General features: G+C 32.3%; 1 protein-coding gene across 1 annotated transcript in view; it reads right to left on the minus strand.

Moving 5' to 3' along the window:
- Positions 1–6129: 6129 nt before the first annotated feature.
- LOC147073846 (protein phosphatase PTC7 homolog) overlaps positions 6130–16113 on the minus strand; it is a 29050-nt gene continuing 19066 nt past the window's right edge. Inside the window, exons 3-5 of the mRNA XM_085944340.1 lie at positions 13917–14115; positions 11704–11960; positions 6130–6312 (exon numbers count right to left, since the gene is read on the minus strand). Of these exons, the coding sequence (XP_085800466.1) occupies positions 6263–6312; positions 11704–11960; positions 13917–14115 (506 nt within the window). The 3' untranslated portion in view covers positions 6130–6262. The remainder of the gene's footprint in view (positions 6313–11703; positions 11961–13916; positions 14116–16113) is intronic.

The following is a 16113-nucleotide window of genomic DNA, read 5'->3' on the forward strand; positions in this document are numbered from 1 at the left end:
TATTGTCTTTTCTTTTCTCCATTTGATTGGTGCAATGAATTACCATACAAAATAACACAATTAATATACATCTGAATTTCATGATTTGTTTTTGATTAATATGAGATCATCTGGATGTAGTTAGACACATGTCGTGGTCCTTTTTAATTACATAAGGAAATATTTTGATACAAAATGTAAATAAATGCTTGTGAATTTTATTCCCATTCTTCTATCATTTCCTGAGTATTCAACTGTAATGATCATTCAAAAAGGTAAAAAAATGCTAGTACCTTACAGTGGTAAAATAACATATACATTAATGTTTTTGGAATAATTCCGAGTGTTTATTTGCTTTTTTCAAATCCACCGGCATTTGGTCAGTATACAATTTTATATTGTCTGAGCATTTAATTTTATCGATATCGTATTACGGAGCATTTATACACCAATAGCAGAATTTTTTTTAAACAGTTAATGCACCATTTTTTACACAAATACATCATGAATGATTCGTGACATCGTTGCTAAAAAGCTATATTTCCATAAAAGGAGACTGCTAGTGAAACAGTCACTAACTTTTAGGAGAATGCATAGTTTCATTGACATGATATGCAAATTTACATGAATCATGGCTTGATGATTGTTTATGAATCATGAGGATTAAAAAACCGACTAGTTAAAATGCTGCCCAATACGTTCACGTTTCCAATTTACTCAAATCAACTAACCAGTTAGAACGGATCATTACTTCTAATTGAACAAAAAGTCTCCAGTCTCGATGTCCATGGCTAACAGTTACTTTCTACTGCACATTTCCCATGTACACTTTCTTGCTGGAGTGACGAGTGTGTCGGCAGCTTGTTCCCCACTGCCTGACAGTTACCTTGCCTTACCAAGTCAGTGTTAGAATAAGTGTGAGGTTTTATAATAAAACAATGTAATTTATTCATTATGCATTTTTATTGTATCATTATCAACAACTACAAAAAAACCTAAATATTAGGTACACTCATAAAAAAATATCAAATGGTCGCCCATAAACAAGATTTTGATTGTAAGAAATTTAAAACCATAAGATATTATTACAGGAAGAAGACAAATCAGTATTTACAATAACATGGAGTTATATTCAGCCCATGGTGTGAAATTACAAATACTGACTGGAATGCTAGTTATTGATTATACTTTGAATGAAATGCGATAAACTACTTTATATTTCATACTGAAAAAAAAACATGAACGAAATATTAAATCCACAATTTTCAGTAACCGCATTCAACATATAAGAAATTAATAGTGCTACGATCGGAACTCACAATGTTGCCTGTAGAAAGAGCCTCAGGAGAGAGAAATACAAATGTATTCATTATAATAATATGTTTAAACAAGTGTGTTTGTTTATTCATACATTATTATTATATACAAATATTTGACAGCTGATAGGCTACAGGTGGAATTAACAATATTAATTTGATTTAATAAAATTGATGCAAATAAGACATTAATATCTATTTTAAATTTAAAACTCCATGGTTATTGTAAAGAGACTGAATTCAGATGAAATACATTCCGATGAAGACGATACAATAATAATTAGACATCTTATAATTGAAATTAAAAACAAGAAAAACCTCCATTATGCTAAATAAATAAAGCATTGATGCAAGAGCAATTCTGATGCATTCTCACATTCATAGGTGTATATTGTATAGAATATTAAACAAACGATAAAGGATTAATCACAGTTCAAATAAGACGATGAGGTAACGCTTGTTAAGTCCTCTATTTAAAAATTGAACATAAATTATTAAGTACACGCTTGATGACACTTTAAAGAGCATTAAATTTCAAATATTGCATACTAAATTAATACATTATTCTTTTACATGTTATACATGCGGATTTGATTTATAACTGCCATTGTTAAATATTTATCCATACAAAAGATTTTAATCAATAATACATCATACCATGAAAATACTATGTCACATGTCCAAATGGGGTAATCGTTCATTTTTTGAATCGTTTTTCTCTGAAATGAATAAATATAGTATGGTTTTGTTAATCGTACATGCCAATTCTATAATATAATAGTCACAGAATATAATGTATTAAATGAATTCAAATATGGGCTGTCAATCTGCATATGTTATCAGAGACCTTCATTCAAAATATTTCCCTGTGAAATCAATCCACTATCCAACGACCCATTAGTGGATGTCAAAAAATGATAATCCGCAGAGATATCGAAACGCATTTCTTGATATAGAAATAAAGAAATTCTAGACAATAAAGTTATTTTGAAATCATTCTATTGTAATTAAATTGAAACAAATGAATTCACCAAGTGCTAAAATCATTTTTAATAGAAAATTAACGTGGACCTAATTTTTAGTTCCTAATAATTGATGTTACATTCAAGTTTACGTGTCTTTTACGGAAAGTGAGACAATGATGTAATATCATTACATTGTAATATGACGTGGAAAATCTATTATAATACATAGTCTGTATGTTTGATGTTGTAAATTTCACATGTTTTTATCATTTATTTATGTATACAGTTGGCAGTGACTAATTACATTTATTATAAATTTTTCATGAGGTAAAAAGATGATACAAAATTTGTAAAGCAAGAGATAGAAATCATTCACAAATGGAAACACACATCACTGTTTTAATATTACAAGGCTATATTATTATTTTTGTACGTTTTTAGTAAATAGTTGTCATTACTTATAACCTGTGAAACAAAGTTTTTTGATACTTTCGTAATGTAGTCAGTCCATAAATCATAAATGACAAATATTCAGTTTTACCTGTCTACATTTTTGAATTCACTTGTTATTTGATAAAAAACAAAGTTATTGAAAATTATCAATTTCGGTATTCACTAAGAATATTTTCTTAGGGAAAAAAAATGTTATGAACATACCACATAAGGGTGAAGTTCGATAGTTTTGTCAGAAAATATGACGCAATTAGAGCGATGCCGATTGAGAGAAAATAATGCAATAGGCTTCATCTTCATGTAATGATTAAATTCACCCTATGTAATTTGTTCGCAGTAGAAGAAATCGCAAGGTTTACTTGTCCACTTATAGACGTCACACTTTTCTACACCCCCCCGTTACAAAATTATCACATTATATCAGATCTCCTCCCCCCATTACAGCATGACATCATAAATGGACGACCCCTAAATACACGTTCAATTGATAATAGTGGCAACATAAAACCTTGTAGTACTAAATCAGTAATAATATGGTCAATAAACTAACCGAATCTCATAAAGATTTACATTTTGTATAATGTGACTCACATTTTGTGAACAATTATAATTACGTACTCAATAAATGTTATTACTCTAGTATAGTATAGTTTTTCTTGTTTTCTTCTTATATAAACTAAACAACACTTACTCACATCTAGTTGTGCAGTGTACATACTTCTTAATATTAGCACATGTTCGACAAAGGCGTTACAAACAAAAAGTGTACTTAATTTTAGATTTCAGGTATAATAAAAGGAATCTTTTTAATAATATGAAACGTGTTCCAAGGATCACTCGACATTTTTGAAGTTAACAGACATTGAAATTAAATGCCGTGTCTTTATACTGCGTTGAATAAGTCGTAATATTTATGTTAAAACTAGGCCGCACACCAAATTAAAAATGGGAATGGCACATTTCCACTCGCTTGTTATTTACATAATAATGGGATAAATCGACACATTCCTGCTACTGATTAATATTTTGAATAAGACGTTTTACATTATATTATGTGTTGCCATCTTTTTGTCACCGAATTATAGTACGTGGTCCCAAAAATTATAGTACGCATTGTCTTTGGTTAAAAATTTAAAGGTTTTTGTTTGTTACAAAAAAATAATAGGAATTTTGAGTCATATTTTTTTTCTCTTCCTGAATCTGAGAAAATCGTTTCGAGGACTTTTTACCTCTGAAACAACTTTTGTTTCCTCGGCCCTACAAATTTTCCTCTGTTATGAAATTATAGTACTTCGCACAAAATTATGGTACGGATATACCGAAATTATTGGTAGTTTTCGTGTATTTTCTTAATGTAGAAATGAAATCTATAAGAAAAAAAATACTTTTTTCCGATATTTAAAAATTATAGTATTTTGGGCATATTATACCCACCTTTTTTATATTGTACATAGTACGTGGACCAAAATTATACTACAAAAACTATAATTATAGTACGGTGGCAACACTTAGCAACCCATGTCTATTGTATTTTTTTTCTAATAATTAGACAAAAAATACAAATTATAAAATCAGTTCGAAATTGAAATGGCATTACGATTTTCTGTGCCTTGAAAACTGACAGAAAGAGCGCACTAATGAATATGTGCATGCACGCCTTAGCAAAGGCCCACCGATTAATAATATTTACCATAATTTTGTTAATAGCATGAAAAGGAAAAGTGTCATATTATTAGAAGCCTTACATTCAAAGCCCTCGCAAAAACGAAAACAAGTGAAAATTCATTCTAATATACCGCAGCACCGAATTATGTGTTGGGCTTAAACTAAACAATACTTCATCGTCAATAGCCATTATAATATTTAGCATATCATTACCGTATCTTACTCATTTCCTAGGCAATTTAACCACTAGGACTCTTTAAAACTATAATTCACAACGCGTCAATATCATTCGTAATATAATAATAATCACTCATTGCTTGCATTCAATCACCCAATTATAATAGGAAATTCATTTATAAACTTTATTACTTCACAATGTGAAGCTGTATGGTTTCTACTACGGTGTTATATTAACTCATCTAGCGTTTAGGAAATTTAGCCAAAATTATGGCATCGATACAAAAATTAAACTAAATTTTAGTTACGAGATAATATTTTTGAAATTAAAACTTTACTATGCATGCCAGATTAGACGTCCAGTCTAAATCTTGCATCTTACTCGAGATTGCTTCTAATTGAAAGTTTCGTGTTTTTTTTTTTTACATTGGTGTAGTAGTTACATTATAGAAGTGGGACTAAGAGCCGAAGTCCACACACGTCGCATTTCCAGTGGGCTTTGGTCCTAAGTATTAAAGGGTTACAAGTAACATGTAAGTAAAAAAAATAGTTATGACCTGTTTTCGGCTATTTATATCCGAGAAGAGATTCACAGAAACTGTTTTGTATGAAATCTTATAATCATATTAATCAAAATCTGGTAATACAAACCTCCACTCTGTGGAGGCCCATATGATCTTATTAGGATCGACCACGTATCTACCAAAGTCAAACTACCTTAGATAAAGCAATATCAACCCTCATTGTCTTAGTTTTGAGAAAAATCATGTTTAAACTTTGTTCAAATCCAAAACACATCAAACTTACTTGTTTTGAAAACAGTCATAACTTACTTTTTCATCACCTGTGCATATTTGTTGTTGACACCATTTTACCTCAGGATGTTTATCGAAATATCCTTGAATCAAAAGCTGTCATAAACATGTTTATAAACCTAAATGGGGGTTGACACTATTTTCTACCTAGCCTTTCAATTAAAAAATCATCATTTCGCACAGGTAACAACATTGAGGGTGTTTGGCTCCAAAAGTCCTACCAGCAATATTATCTTGTGACGATATTATAATTTGTTTTGGTGGCACGTTCGCACTCGACATATACAATTAGATTGCAGATTATAAAATATTTTGTTCTTCATTATATTTTAATTTAACAACAAAGAAAAGTGACAAGAATTCACAGTAAGCTCGGCACTGGGAACATTTTAAGAGGTAATTTTCAATATCGGCGGGAATGTTATGGTGGGCAATTTTCGACTGTGTCTGAAAATATGCATAAGAATTTGTTTTGCAAACAGTTTCCAGAGAGAAACGATATTATAATAATTATAGCATACGCTCAGATTGTTCCTCATACTTCAAAACTAATACTAAAATAACTTAAACGTCTAATTCATATTTTTACATGTTCAATATAAAATGTAAAAATGAAAAATCACAGAACATTTTACAAAAGATAAAATTATTAAAATTATATTTATGTATTTATACAATATTGTAAAAGTAAAGAAACAAATATATAACAGATAAAAATTAATGATCAGATAGCGTTAGATTTGTTTCTTTATTTTTTTTTTTTAAATAAATTTGTATGAATCCATTTCAAGTTGTGATTTGACTATGATACAAATGAAATTTAGATGACGTAATAGTAACTAAATGATTGATTATTAGATTTAAATAATTACTCCATAGGTGTGATTGATTTTCACAATACCACCGTCGCTAGTAGCACTGTGATGTCATCAGGTTTTCCACCTGGAAAAATAAAAACATCGATGATTAATAAATTATTCAATAGGGATACATAATATCACTGCAACTAATACATGAACCAGTTAAATTTATATTGACATAATATTGGCAAGTGTTTTTTTACAGCAGGCATTGCAGGGGAGGGCAAACTGCGGCCCGCCGGGTATTTTTTTGCGGCCCGCCATCATTAATTGTACTTCTGATTACGAATAACTTTTTTATATTTTTTTAAAAAATATTGACAATAGATTAAAATTTGAAGAATTTGTTGTTTTGTAAATGTATTATCTCAGTACGTCTTCCTTGCATCTCGTCTATACTATGTAACCACTATTTTCTACGTTGAACATCGTGACACATTTAAATACTTTTAACTCCGCGTTGGAAGGAAACAAAATATATGCCCATGATATGGTAAAAAGTTTGAATGGATTTCAATTAAAACTCAAGTTATTCCTTCGACAAATATCGAATAACAACGTGGACCACTTTCCAACTTTGAAGTTGCTGAATATACCAGAATATAAATTTGAAGAATATGGTAAAATTATTAGAGCTCATTCAGACAAATTCGACCAACTTAAAGATTATGCAAGAAAAATGTTCGTTATTTTTGGATCAACCTATATATTATGTGAACAAACATTTTCGATCATGGACCTCAATAAAAATCCTTTACGGTCAAATATCTCCGATGCCCATTTACAAGCAGTTTTGAGAATATCAACTACAAAATTAACACCTGAATTAAAAAAAAATATTTTTTCTTCTCATTAATTTCATTACAACATTTTCACAACAACATTAAAACAGTTTCATTCTTCTCATTAATTTTTTGTAATGTTTATTTTTCGTGATAATAAATAGTGTATATCTAAAAATGATATTTTACTTGCGGCCCGCCGCTCATTTTGAATTCTTGAATTTGGCCCTCCATCCAAAAAGTTTGCCCCCCCCTGGTTTAAAGCATCAATGACATTGAGCTACTTGTTGGCAAATTTACAATCTGCCTGTAAAGTCGCCCAATGTCATCATCGAACAAGCTAACAAGCAGATTGAAAACAATCTACCGAGAAAAGTTGAAAGCTGGTCAACTTTACACGCTGGCGTGTGGGTCTAATGCGTCTGCGCAGTAGAGCGTAGTAGCGACCTCCCGGTAAAAAAACGAACTATGTTCTGTCAAAGTAGTCGCTAGCTCGTTGGCTTCTCAGCGAATGGAAAGTTTTGTGTGTCATCATCACAATCGCAGTAGCTGAATCGCCCGCTTTTAAATTCGCCAACAAACAGCTTGTAAAGTAGCTCAATGTCATTGACGCATAAGTAAAATTTGAATATGGAATTAATTTGTAAATCTAATGTTAAACTAAATTGTGTCAATCTGAATCTGTATTCAGTAGTTAATGAAGGTGTTATGTAACATAATAACATGTTATCTTTTGGGAAATCCCTAATAATTATTACTCACAGCTTCTAATAAAGGTTAAGAGACATGTCTGAGGTGAGTACATACATCCATTATCAATCAAAGTTCACCTAACAGACATTGAACAATAGAATTGATGACACATGCACAGAATACTTAATCACCCAAACATAAATTACCTATATGTAAATTAAAAAAACAAATAATAGTTGTTAGACATTCAAAAACATGTCTTAATTAATTGATGAAGCAAAAAATGTGTCTATTTGTCATTTTATCGAACCTGTTTTGATTTTTATTCACTTGGTAGTATAGATGTGTTACCAAGAGTTGAGGCAAAGCAATACTCACACAGACGCATTGTTTACAAAAAAGGATGTTTCAAATTTTTAAATCGACATCAACGTATACGCATTTCGCTATACGCCCAATAAGTAGGCGTAAGCAAGACAAACGGCTGTTTCTCGTAGACGTTGTGCAATGCCCATTGTCTCAGAAATGCACCAATACACACAATATTTTATATCTGTGTTTGCACCAACTCTGGCTGAGAGACCTATAACTGCAGCAATGCAGTAAAACACACACTTTTGTGGACCTCGATTTAACGGATAAAATTTCTGATCTGTAATAGTCCGCATATTCAAATTGAAGAGTCACCGCTCGTAAACAATGTTCGGTGCATGATTAGAATATATCGCACCGTGAGTGTAAAACCAACGTATGTGCAAATTACATAGTTTGGAGATATAAGGGTTTGAAGTTTTCATTTGGTCAGGATAGAGTTTCTAAAATAAAACCATAATATTTGGTGTATGTATACATTATGACATGTTCTTTTATTAATTTTATTTTTTTTCATATAAATCCATCAAGATTACAAGTTTTAGCAGTTGCTATGGTTTTACACTTTCATGATGCATAGAAAATGTTGATATTTCGCAGTTACCTAAATTGCAGTAAGATTTTTATTGGGAACTTTGGTAATACCATTATAATATAATATATTATATTATTATTAAATAAATCAAGAATGATATTTACCTATAATATTTTGATATTTTAAGCTTACTAACTATAGTTTATTAAAATAGATGCATACAATTTTAAACCAAAATAAAAATAGCAAATTACAATAATTGTATTGTTTTTATAATTAATTTTATCGACGTCAATTATTATCTGAATCTGTATTTAAATGTGTAGATGAAAGTTTTTTTTATAAAAATTGTGGTGTATTTCTGGTATCACTTTTGATGACCATAGGGAAATCAAGTCATTTAATTTTGCTTCGGTGATCCGAGGTGGTTTTATAAATGCTTTGTGTAGTGTAAGTTGTACTGATTGACGTCCGCCCTGACGTTTTCTAATATTTATTACATCAAACACTTCTGTTTCATACTTATTTTTATAGAACAGGCAATAAGGATTGTTTTTCCTCACTTCAATAACGCAAATGTCTACCCAACTAACCTTTTAACTATTTTTGTTGAGTTGAAAATTATTGCCCATTTCATTTGCTAACTTGTGAAAATCAAAAATCTCGTCAGTGCCAATTTCCAGTGAATCACTGGAATCCACTGTATTGGTATATAAATTGGACCTGACTTCAAGACTATGTTTTTGTTTCTCTATGCAAGAGTGTTATAGAGTCACACTCGTTCTAGGTGTGTCCTACGACCAAAAAGTTGTGTGTGATTTTTGGGATATTAAAATTCTGGACGGCGTATAAATACATTGCTGTAATAAATTTATTTTTATTCTGTCCGGCACAATTATCCGAATAAAAAATTACTTCCTTCCCAATTGATTGGTCTTCCAAAAATTTTACAACACAAGAACCAATTGCATTGGCCCCTTTGTTTGTAGTCCCTTCATGCTAAACAAAACAGTAACCATTTTTATTATTAATGTGTGTAAGATGGTAAAATTATAGGTTGAAAGCTTTCTTTTATAATATAGCACTGATATCTGGGCATTTGGTGTTGATAATACGGCCTGCAGATTATAGCAACATACTATTTATTCGTCTTTCGCCTTCTGTGTTCTCGATAATTGTTTATTTTTTTTGATGAATGTCATATATTATTTAACTTGAATTATATTTTTCTCTTCGCTACTGCAATTTTTATATTTTTCACAAAAGTCACATAGGTCCTTGTTTGGTTGAAAAAAGCTTATATTATAATGGGTATTGTTCCTCTTGCAAACCAGCAGCATCCTTACCTATATCCAACATGGGTTCTTCAGCATCAGGAAATGTACTTGTCACATTTTTGAAAACTTGTAACATTGCAAAAACAAAAATATCATAGATCTGATTGATATACTGTTGTGTTAATTGAAAGAGTTTATTATTGTAGGTGCATAAAATAAATACATAGGTACATAAGATAAGTCGATAATAATAAGTTTCATAACAATAATAATATTAAGGTTAGTTTTGTATATCATTTTAGTATAATATTTATCACAAAGTCTTACCTTTTTAGAAGTTTTTCAGCTTTTAAAGCTAATTCCACCATCATTCGAATCCTTAAACTCATATTTGATAAAAACAAAATACACTGCACTACATTACTTGAATCAAAGGAAACAATAATGTGTTGTAGAATACGTCTGGATGCGTTATCAAAGTCTTAACACTGATCATTTCAATAATTGCCTGCTATCACAATAATAAAAACAATGCCACATTGCATTCACCAAAAGAATGCGTCTGATGCTCGGGTTTCACAATAAGTCATGGATAATCATTTGCAGATACTATGGTTTTACATTAACAATGGAAGTAAATCTTTGTATTGTAAAACCCAAATATCTGTCTTTTTTAATGAAAATTTTTAAGTTTGCAGTAACTTCAATTTTACATTATCAAGTTTATGACTTTTGCAGTTGTTTTGCATTTAAATCTCGAAATTGAAAAATTTGCACTTGCTATGGTTTTACACTCACGGTGCGATATGATCACATAGTGCATGGTAATTGGTGCTGTTGTCATGTGGCATGACTTCTAGTGCGTGCCGGCCAAAATTCTAATGTGTAAATAGGATTTTTTGTTTCTACAAAATTTAAACATTGTCTATTTGTTTAGTTAAACCAGTTAGTTGCCTAAATTAGTTCGTTGCATCGAGATTTTACCATATTTTCAAAAATAATGTACTGTGTGTTTGTCCATTGTAAGTGGTACAACATGTTGACAAAGAAGTTTGGTTGCCAATATTACAGATGTCACCTTCAGTACGACTTCTATTTTCTGTTTTCGTATTGTTTTCCCAGTATTGATGATTTACACCTCTTGAATGTAGTATTTATTGATTATTATTTAATGATCTATTTATTATCAGGGTTTTGATGATGTTTAAGCACCGATTGATTGTATTATTAGTGATAGGGGTTTTTTAGAAACACTTCAACTATTCATAATTTGTTTGTTATTTTTTTATTGTGATCCTTGACTTAAAAGGTAGGTGTTAAAGTTTTTACCTACTTTATTGTATTAATTTATTATATAAGTTAGAATTAACTGTATTCGTTGTCAGTGTGTATTTACCTCTTGGTGAGTGCATAGTGCCTGAAGATGCCGAAAGGCGAAACCCGGGTCGCAAAAAACGACTCAAATGGAATAGTACAAAACTTAAATCTATTAGAATTTAAATTCAAATTCCATCAAGTACCTTCGGTCGATAGTATTAATAAAATAAGCATTTTCTTCCTATTCATTGCCTTACAATAATTTGGAAGATTTTATGCTTTGGGCTGTGCGTAAAGTGTTCAATGTAGGTATGTACATGAAATGGGGGGGCATAGAGATATTAGAAAGAGTGGGGAGATTTTTAGTTCTCCAGATTGCTGTGATAACACAATATAGAGATCATACAAATGTTAAATTATTACATTTTTGTTGCAAATTTTGGCCTTCAAACACAAAAAATTATCATATTAACGAGATTTTAATCATAGTTTGGTACCTCTGGCATCGATTCCGTTCTCTCGGGCGTTCTTAGCGAAGGGAGACATGAAGTCCCCGTCGAATGAGAGATTCCTGGCCATCCAGGCGATGGAGTTGGCCACAGCCTGCAAGGTGGCAGCGTCGGCCTCTCCCTGCGCTCTCCGCAACTCTGATACCAGCACCGGCTCGGGCACGTTGTCGAACACGCCGTCCGTCGCAACCAGGATCACGTCGCCTTCCTCCACCGAGAACTCCGCAGTGTCCGCCGACTCTGGCCTGATGGCAGAACACATCATCAGTTTAATTAATCCGGCGAATAAATATGACGGAAGCAGAGAAGAATTCCATATCACTCGATTTGCATTATAAACATAAATTATTATCTGCTCTTTGAATTTGGAACTAAGCTATCACAGTATATTCACTGAAATGTCCCTCTCAGGTGGATGAAACCAGTTCAGTTATATAATAAAAGTGGAATTAGTATGATAAAATTGCATTTTACTTAAATCAATGATAATAATAAATACCGTATGATATGTCAGTTATATACCACCGATCACTATAACTTGAAGTGAGACCTTGACAATAGTGAAGCTAATACACGAGCCTACTACTACAAAGCTCTAAGTGGTTATTTTTGACAAAATACTAAGAACCTCGTAGTTCTGCACTCGCGAATAGTTGCTCAAACTGCCGCACATCAAGTTATATTAGTTATCAGTCTCTATATTAAAATGTAAAAATCTCACTCAGCGAACAATCTACAGTAACTTTATTTTAAAATTCTAGGAATTTAGGAATACTAGATTTAATCGGTTTGGCTTAAACAATTCATTTATTCATGTCTTCAGAGGATCGAGTTGAATAAACAAATAGTATGCTCAAGAGATAAAGAACATTTATTATATTGCTCAGAACATCATTAAATTATAAAAACTGACAATATGTACAATAGCTGTATTTACCTTTTTGTAATTTATTAATTTGCAATTAAACAGTGTTTTTATACCTGCCTCGAACACAATATTTTAGGAAATTAAAATTTTAAATATTATAACAATTATCGTAAGACATGGTTCATTTTTCGATATCCACTGTTAGTTATAGATATTATTACTTATATTGATCTGCAATGATCGACTTTATTGCTGTATTAACAGTCTGATGACAAAGTACAGTCTACGAATTGAAAACAATTACGCTTCATTTGGTTTGAGGGTCACTTGCCTAATATGTCACTTGCCTAATATGTCACTGTGACATAACATTACTACTTACGCAGTGACTGACCTATTGGCCATTGTGGCACATTAAGCAAGGGAGATCCTGTTTACGTATTGTGACTATACATGAAATAGATACTTCGACACGTTGAATACAATACGATGAGATTTAATTTCACTGTAGCTACTGGATAATCCTTTATACACCAAAATAATATACTGTCTACCGTCACCAATGGGTCCCGATTGCTTTTTGTGAAACGTTAAAATCTTTTTCAGAACACAGGATAGGTTTGACAGGATTTAGCCACGATAGGTGAGTGTATATGCACATGGTTGCAGCTGCAGGCAATGGTACAAGCGCACCGGCGACGTCCACAATAAGATACATTTGTTCGACGTAAAAAATGACGGACAAATAGTATGAGAAATGCCTGCGCTAGGCCTTAAATATAAAAACCTATGCGAAATTAGCTAAATGCGCAATGCTCACAATGATAAAATTACTATATTTAATATATAATAGAGAAAATATTTAGTATTGACATAATTGTCACACTATGAGAGAGGAGAAAACAAAATAATGATAACTTAAATAACAGATAACTAGGTTTACTACAAAATTTAATAACATTAAAAGAACAGTAACATGGATTCCAGTATCGTTATTAAGCCTGGGGTGTTACTGCAAGAACGATCTACACGTTGCATGTGTGTGACTTGGCAAGAAGTGGAGGATGTGGTGCTGGACCGAGCAAATTGGTATAACCTAGTGCTTTTCCTATGCTTCAATGTTAGAAGGTGACAGGGTAAAATAACTGAATTGGAAATTTTTCAACTGAAAGCATGAAACGAAGCAGTTAATAATGTCGAACAATACTGATAGATGTAAAGTTTGTGTGTGGATATTTTGGTGATTTCAATCATATAGCACAGATACCGCAGAATCATCACCCACAATATGGTAGAATACAAAAGAGAGGTGAACTTATTTGGGGATACTTACGTGTCACTGAGAACGTTAGCCCCGTGCCCAGGCGGCGGCAGACTGAGCTGGAAGGGAGTGTTGAAGTAGTGCTGCTGCTCCTGTGAGCGGTGAACGACCCGCCCGCCCCTCAGCACCATGTAGCCAGAGTCTCCGATGTTTGCTGTGCACATCACGCTCGTTTCGCGGTTAAGGATCATCACGCACGCCGTGCTGCTTCCTGAAAATTGTAAGTAACAAAATTAAGCAATTGTCTTAAGAGTAGTCAGAGGTGCAAAAGAAATGGGTATTGATACAGATTATACATATTATATTATGAGTCTATATCAGTTAGTGTTGTAGAGTTTCTATTGGATGGTGGTAAAGATGTTCGATCCTTAGAAGATCATATGGGCCTCCACAGGATGGCGGTTGTATTAAGAGATTTTTGTTTTACGAGAAATGGATGTAACCCACTTGCTCGAACATTGAAAAATAACATGTGGATTTTTGATAGACCTGGTCATTATGGATGTCAAAAAGATAGGTAGGTAAACGAAGAATAATATTTTATTCTACACCATGGTAGCGGTTGGCAAATTCATTTGGGTAAATGGTCAATGTGATGAAGTGATACAGCAATTTTGTAATGAAAAACTGTCATAGCTGATTAATTGTAAATTGAAAAACATCCACCAACCTTTTGAGATTATGAAAATGGGCAGTGAGACAAATAGTTTCTGAGAGATTTCTAAATATTCTTTATTTCTTCAGTCTCAGTTGTATTCATATATTTCTCAGTTAGGATTCATAAATTAATAATTTAATACATTTTACATTTTACATTGCAATATTGTGTTGTATACCTATATTTGTAATTTTTTCTAAAACAATTTGCATAATTATTATGTTTTAATTTATTTCTTAAGTACGTAAGTAATTAAATTATTTTTTATAGGTCGAGGTAAATGTCAAAAAATTGTCTCTTTTCCACTGATATCATGCTAACCTAACCTACTTACAATAAATTCACATCCTCATATTATTATTATTTTCCTCTTCGAAATTTGTCATTTTTTATTGCCAATAATATATGCCAATCATGGAATTAACCAAGAGGCAGACCTTATCATATCATTTGATTCGTATTGCATCACTCATGGTCTGCTGCAGGAGCGAAAGAAAGAGAATAATGGAATCCCCCTGCTTTTAACTGAGGTGTAGTTTGCATAGGCACTTCGCCCACTAGGAGTACAGGTTGACGATTAGTGCATTGAGTGCCCAAAAGAAGATCAAAGCCAGAGAATTTCCTTGTGATGATGAAAGAAATATGAGTGTTGCTTAATTTTTAAGTTTTAACGTTTTTGTGTCCTCACCCAAATATAATACATTTGTTTAAGTTAGAGAATAACAATGGAGGAGTGCGGTAGATTACTGTCAGTTTTTATACGGGATAGTAGATCACATTTACTTGAAGTTGGACATGCCTGATATCAATGGCGAAGGGTGGAGGTAAGCTGTTCTAATTAAGATCTGACATAAATAGTGCACATTGAACTTTGCCAGTCATTCGTATTTGGTTTAATTGAACGAAGACTACAATTTGCAGATGGTGTTCGTTAGTTTTAAAAAATCAATTAAACCTTGTCTAAACCAAACCATAATTGCGGTTGGGCCAATTATGGTCGCTTTCATCAATATATTTCCCTCCTACCTCAAATCCAAAGTTATTGTCGCAAGTCCAGGTGACCAGCAGTTACGGGTCATTAGACGACCGTGATTGAATAACATTCAGTTAACTCAAGACAACGGGCGCGTGTAAGCTTGTTACCAGACTGTCATGTAACGAGTAATTCCAAGCATACAGACTGTTTCAAAAACTTAAGTGCAGACCACGAGCGTGTACAGTGCAACCGTCGTGGAAACCATAATTGTATCTGAGTCTCCATGCAAGCACCGTTAATCAAACTACCTGTGTCCGTGTTACCGGCACAGGGTGTCTTCTCATTTATCATATCATTCATCAAAAGTGTACCGTGTGAATGAAAATAAATATGTATGACTCAGGCGGCTCTCGTGGTGCAGTGGGTAAGGCGCTTGCCTTCCACCTGAGAGTTCTGTTTATAATTATAATAATATTTATGTGTTTTTCTCAAAGCCTGGGTGTTTGTGATTGTTCAAAATTACTAACAACCACCTTGTACGAAAAAGCAAGGACATGGTTATTAATAATTCTAAA

This window comes from Rhyacophila brunnea, unplaced genomic scaffold (genome assembly GCF_057557595.1).
Source record: "Rhyacophila brunnea isolate RB1 unplaced genomic scaffold, BYU_Rbru_1.0 scaffold_17, whole genome shotgun sequence".
Taxonomy (NCBI): domain Eukaryota; kingdom Metazoa; phylum Arthropoda; class Insecta; order Trichoptera; family Rhyacophilidae; genus Rhyacophila; species Rhyacophila brunnea.